Source organism: Sturnus vulgaris, chromosome 17 (assembly GCF_052056855.1).
Source record: "Sturnus vulgaris isolate bStuVul1 chromosome 17, bStuVul1.hap1, whole genome shotgun sequence".
NCBI lineage: Eukaryota > Metazoa > Chordata > Aves > Passeriformes > Sturnidae > Sturnus > Sturnus vulgaris.
Genome location: NC_142259.1, coordinates 575,295 through 580,607, shown reverse-complemented (window position 1 = coordinate 580,607; position 5,313 = coordinate 575,295). Strand labels below are relative to the sequence as shown.

Below are 5,313 nucleotides of genomic sequence, written 5' to 3'. Positions count from 1 at the left end.
ATACTTTTGTGGATCAGACGTGCCAGGCCATCCAGTCCACACAGTCCAGTAGATCCAATTGTCCCTCTCCTCTACCTGTCTAGAGAGGGGCGCTCTATTCCTGGTGTTGGTACACATTGCTCTCTTTCTGTGAATAGGTTCTTGTGGTCCCTTCAAGAGGATCAGTCATATCATCATTCTGATACTGTCTGGAGTTCTGTGCACGAGAGACTGGAGCAGCATTGACTCAAGATGAGCTTCTTGTGTTAGGTGTTCCTTTTTTCAGTTCATGTACCTGGGCTGCTAAGGAGAAGATAGGTTTTCCATCCCACTTCCTCATGTCTTGTCCATGCTCCTGAAGGAAAAAACAGAGGTTACCTCGTGGAGTGTGTCCTCTTTCCTGGCTGGGGAATGCCAGCTCCTAATGGCAGAGACTCTTGGTTCTGGCAAGATGTGGAAGTTTTCTTCCTTAAGTTCCTTTTTTAGTTTCTGATGGCCCTCTTCAATCAACCTCTGAACTTCTCAATCAGTCTTGTTTCCACAGACAAGACATGGGTACGAAATGGGGCAGTGACAGTCTCCTCGTAAATTCTTAGTTTATTGACCAAGATGTCTACCATGTCCTCGCCTTCCATCCATTGCAGCTTTGCCGGATAACAGGAGTACATCTCTGGTCCAAGCCGTGAGAATCTCAAGCACATCTGTCAGATGCACCGGACACAATCTAGGCTCTTAGGAAATCTCTCATCTTCTGAGAAAATGATCTCCAGAACAGCCAATTCCCTCATGCATCGGATACTTTGTTCCATTGTGCTCCATTTTCCTTGGTGCACCTGGAGATCTTCTTTATAGTGCTGAGCAGGGCCTGGCTCCAGCCTCTTGGTACCCCCTCTTTAGATATTCACCTAGTGACAGTGAGTGCTCCTGCAGAGCTTCTGAGGCAGCTGGGTCTGAGGAGAAAGGGCCCTACAAAAAGGATCAGAAGGCAAAGACGTCATTGTCCTTCACACAAGGTGAAAGCCAGGCTGCCTCCAATGGGACGTGTTCCTCCACTTGCCTGACAGCAAAGTTTGCTATACAAGACAAAAATGCTGGCTACTCCTTGCCTCCCTAGCTCAGATTCCCTCTAAAACTGGGTTGCAGCAAGGCTGAGGCTGGAGAAGGGAAAAGGATGGGGTTGGTTACAGCAGGGAAAATGCATGGATGCAGTTTGGCCTGGTTTGGAGGAAGCACAAGCAAGGCCTTAGGAGTAAACTCTTTATTGACCGAACAAGGGTGTGAGGTTTGCCATTTAAAGGCCTTTCAGCTCTCCTGCCACACACCTCGCTCGCCTCAGACCAGCTTTGGGTTCACTGATCTGTGCTGTGCTCTGGCCTGGGCAGGGGGCTGGGGACCCTCTGGAGGAACTGGCAGTCAGGAAAACTGTGGGTCCACAGAGGGGAGAGTGTCCTTAGCAGGACAGCTCTCCTCTCCGCCTTGGGATGTGGCTGGGTTTGGGACAGGTCACTGAAAATTCTGTCTGGGGGTCAGTGCAGGCCCGTGCTGACCAATCTGGTCCATTTGAGACTTAACAATCTGATTTGCCATGGTCCTTATGTCCAAAGTGTTGCCTGAAGTTGCTGGATTTGCTTCTCTCACCAAGCTCCCCTTCACCATTGCAGGATTCTCAGGCTCCATGGTTTTGGCATAGCCAGTCCCTTCTGCTTGGAGCTCTGGTCCTAAGGCAGGCAGCTTTACACCTGAGCTTGCTTCCTGGTTCTGTCCTTCAGATGCTCCAGAAATTCCTGGCCACATCTGTCTGTTGAAAACCTTACCCTTGGGGAGCTCCAGGATTTTGGTGTACTCACAGCTGGAGTCTCCTTCAAACTGAGAAGCTACCATGGATTTCAAGAGGCAGCGAGCATTCTTAACAACTTGTCTGGTGAGTTTATCAAGGCAGGCATGTAAACGTGCTATGTCTGAGGAGGCTGCTTCAGCTTCCTTGGATTTGTCCACTAGAGTGGCTCTTCCATCAACAGGCTGCTCCTTCTGCCTGGCTGCCCTCCTTGGCTCAGAAGCTTTGGACTCCAGATGGTCCCCCAAGCTCTCCAACACTGTCGCTACAAGCTCCTTGGCCAACATTTCCATTTTGTGACGATGGTCTAGAGGTGTCTCTGTTTTCACACAGCCACCAAAAACTATTCCTCTGATCTTCCGGGCAGCGCTCCTTAAAAAGTTGACATAGTAATCCCGAGGTACCCTGAGCCTCCCAAAGACTTCATGCACAACAGTCTCAACCAGCTCTTGGAGCTTCTGGGCTTCTGCTGCAGTCAGCTGCTCAAGGATAGGTTTAAAGAGGCTGTCAGCAGTGCTGTCAGGCTTCCTCTGGGAACCAGCAGCAGTGCCCAGCTCAGCTCTGGAGTAGGTTTGGCCCTTGTCTGAAGCTATTTTCCCTCTTCTTAATCTCCCTGATTTCAGGGGGGTCTCTTTGCTCTTCTGTGGACATGGGCAAGAAGGTTTCTGAGGCTGTGGCTGCTGCTTCCCCCGGCAGGAAGAGTCAGTGGTTCCTGGCAGTTTGGGACTGTCCTTTAATTTGGCCAGAAGTGGCAGAAGCCCTTCCTGAAAGGTGACACCAGGCTGTGGGTCATGTTGCTCGGCCCCTGCGTGCTGAGGATTCCCGCAGGCCAAGGCCAGCACTCAGCTTCAGCCAGGCCACGAGGGCAGGAGAGAAGGGCTTCCCTCAGCACCGCGTGTGCCTGCACATGGCCCTGCTGCCCGTGCCCAGCTCAGCGCCCTGCGCTGGCTCAGCTCCCAGCTGCAGAGTCCTTTCCCCACCACAGCACCCGGCCCAGCAGCACAGCCCTGCACAGTCCTGTGCCCCTGGACACAACGCTTTGCCTACCTCTTGCTGCCTCAAGATCTTCTGTAACTGCAGCTTGATCCTGGTCAGGTAGTGCCTGTACTCATTGAACTCCTTCAGAGTGCAAACCACCTATGGAAGGACGACAGCAGAATCCCCCAAACCCTGTCAAGCCACACAGACCACCTTCCCCAAAACAGCCCGACCCCAGCAGGAAGGGAGCTGCCTCCAAGCCCTCTCCCCATATCCCAGTGTTGGGGCCACTGATGTCCCCCCAGCCAGGGCTGAACAGGCAGCGTGGGGCAGGCTGAGAAGGGCAGGACTGGGACTTGCCAGGGGGATGCTGGCTCTGCTTCTCCTCCCAGGGACACCAGCACACGGCCCTGCTGTCTGACAGCAGCAGGCGGCTACAGCAAGGGCTGTGGGAGCCCTGCTTGAAGAGGGTTGTTCTAAATCAGCCAACACCCAAACCTACCTTTTTGTCATGGGTGATGACGCCCCGTCTCTTCAGCAACTGCAGGATGTCCTTGCGATTGTGGTAGTCCCGAAGATGGGGGTCATGCAGGCGATTGTATTGCACTGGTGGTGCAGGGTTGTGGATGTAGGGATCATCCAGGTTGAAAGAAGGACATGGCCCGTTAAGCTGTAAGAGACATTTCCCAGAATATGAAGGAGGCAGGAGAGAGGTGCCATGCGGTACTTGTGAAAAGAGCAAGGTACTTCGAAGGCCAACACTCTTCTCAGAGTGGGCACAGAGGCCCTCACAGAAAGACTATAGGGCTGTGCTATGCCAGGCTGGGCTGTGATGGGATGGGCTGAGGGAGGAAGGACAAACCCCAGTAGCAACCCCACTAGCAAACAGACACCTTAGGCCACCAGGAAGAACTGCTGACCCATCCACAAATGAACTTTCCAATCGAAAAGGTCAAGCCCAGTGTTTGAAATGCAACCAGTGAAGAATGGATGAAATGAGTCTCCTCAGGTTGGGCAGGCCCAAGGGCTGTGTCAGCTGCCTCTGCCTTTGCTTCTAGCAAGCCTCTGCCTTGCAAAGGTGCAGTGCAAGCTGGAGGAGCAGGAGGAGGACAGTGAGTGCATTCCTCAAGCAGAGAAACCCAAATTCTTCCAAATATGCCAACAGAATAAGAAGGAGAAGGTTGGAGTTTTTCTCAAAGGTGCACCAGAGTGTGGCTCGACATGGCAGGATGAGCTGGAGGGGCTCGTTGCCCTGACACCTGGACAAACAGAGCTGCCTGCTGCAGGCAGGACCTGGCCACACACATGCACAGTGCCAGAAACCAGTGAAGAGACTGACAAGTGCTTCTTCTCTGTGTTCCAGGGAGCCTGGAGCTCCCCTCTGCTGCCTAGCCCTGCCTGACTGTAGGGCTGCAGCTCCTGCTGTAGAGGAGGTGGCCACAAGAACTGTGCTTGATGGGGACCCCATGAAAGAGGAGAGCTTTTCTACCCTCTTTTACTTCCTTTACCGTTTCCCCCAGCTTTCCCCTGCAGAAGACAGTCTTGGACTTGGGCTTCACATGGATCTTGACTCCGAGTGGGAGGTCCAGCAGGTCAGAATCCATCAGCCTGGTGGCTCAGTCTTCCAGGGGTGGAGTTCTGGTGCCGAGCTGGGAAGACACAGACACTCAGCAGTAGCTCCATAAGCCTCCTGCACAGCAGGTGCAGGAGAGCACAGGTCCTTAGGCCCTAGAGTAGAACCCCTGAGCCCCAGGCTCACCAGCTAAGCTCTCTCTATCAGCCCTCTGCTCTCCTCCCCTTAATTCCCAGTGCACTCAGCAGTGCCTCTGCCTTCTGGCAGGACACCAGCAGTGAGCTGGAGATCCCTGGCTCCTTCCAAGAGCTCTTGTGGTGCTGTGGTGCTGAGCAGTGCTCCAGAGCTCTCGTGGTGCTGTGATCCCACACTGACTCCTCGTGCTCCAGAGGTCTCCCAGGGATAGAGCATTGTTACATCACGGTGATGTCACATTACCGCATTATCACATCACCGCACTGACATTGTGTCACACAGAAACTGCCCATCACATCTAGGGGGAGGGAGCTCCTGTCCACAGGCCCCTTCACCCCTGCCTGTATTGTCATTCTGTGAGGCAAAGTGTCCTCACCAGCAGGAAGGAACGGGAGGAATTGCCACTCCAAAGATGCTCAGTTTGGGCGCTGCTTTTCCCCCTTTCCCTTTTTAGACCTTCTTCTCTGTCATGGCCAAGCAGCCACAGCTGGGAAATTGCTGCAAACTGGATATTTGGCCCATCCCTAGCAACATGAGATTCCTCTGTTTTGAGAAACAGAAGAGAAGCACAGGCTGAGGGAAAGCCCTCTCCTCCCCTCTCCTCAGGCTCCCCTTCAGCCCAGACACCTCTCTGCTGCCTTCCCAGTCTCCCCTGCTCTGGCTTCTACTGCTCCTGTCTGCTCTTGTTAGGAATATTTTCATCAAATAATATAAAAGTGTTAGCTATGATTATAAGTAGAAAAAGGTGAAATAT

At 53.1% G+C, this 5,313-nt stretch overlaps 1 protein-coding gene across 1 annotated transcript; it reads right to left on the bottom strand.

Moving 5' to 3' along the window:
* Positions 1 to 1,482: 1,482 nt before the first annotated feature.
* Positions 1,483 to 4,395, bottom strand: LOC148221767 (uncharacterized). The gene is made up of 4 exons (XM_088175180.1): positions 4,262 to 4,395; positions 3,294 to 3,507; positions 2,861 to 2,950; positions 1,483 to 2,577 (listed from the first exon to the last, which is right to left on the bottom strand). Exons 1-4 carry the CDS (start codon positions 4,393 to 4,395, stop codon positions 1,483 to 1,485), a joined length of 1,533 nt encoding a protein of 510 aa, XP_088031306.1.
* Positions 4,396 to 5,313: the final 918 nt, after the last annotated feature.

Excerpts from the sequence above, each read along its gene's own strand:
- LOC148221767 (XM_088175180.1), bottom strand. The coding sequence starts at position 4,395 with ATGGATTCTGACCTGCTGGACCTCCCACTCGGAGTCAAGATCCATGTG. Across the intron at positions 3,508-4,261 it reads GGTAGAAAAGCTCTCCTCTT|CACCTCTCTCCTGCCTCCTT; the intron begins TCATGGGGTCCC and ends AGTACCGCATGG. Across the intron at positions 2,578-2,860 it reads AGATCTTGAGGCAGCAAGAG|GAAGGGCTTCTGCCACTTCT; the intron begins GTAGGCAAAGCG and ends GTCACCTTTCAG.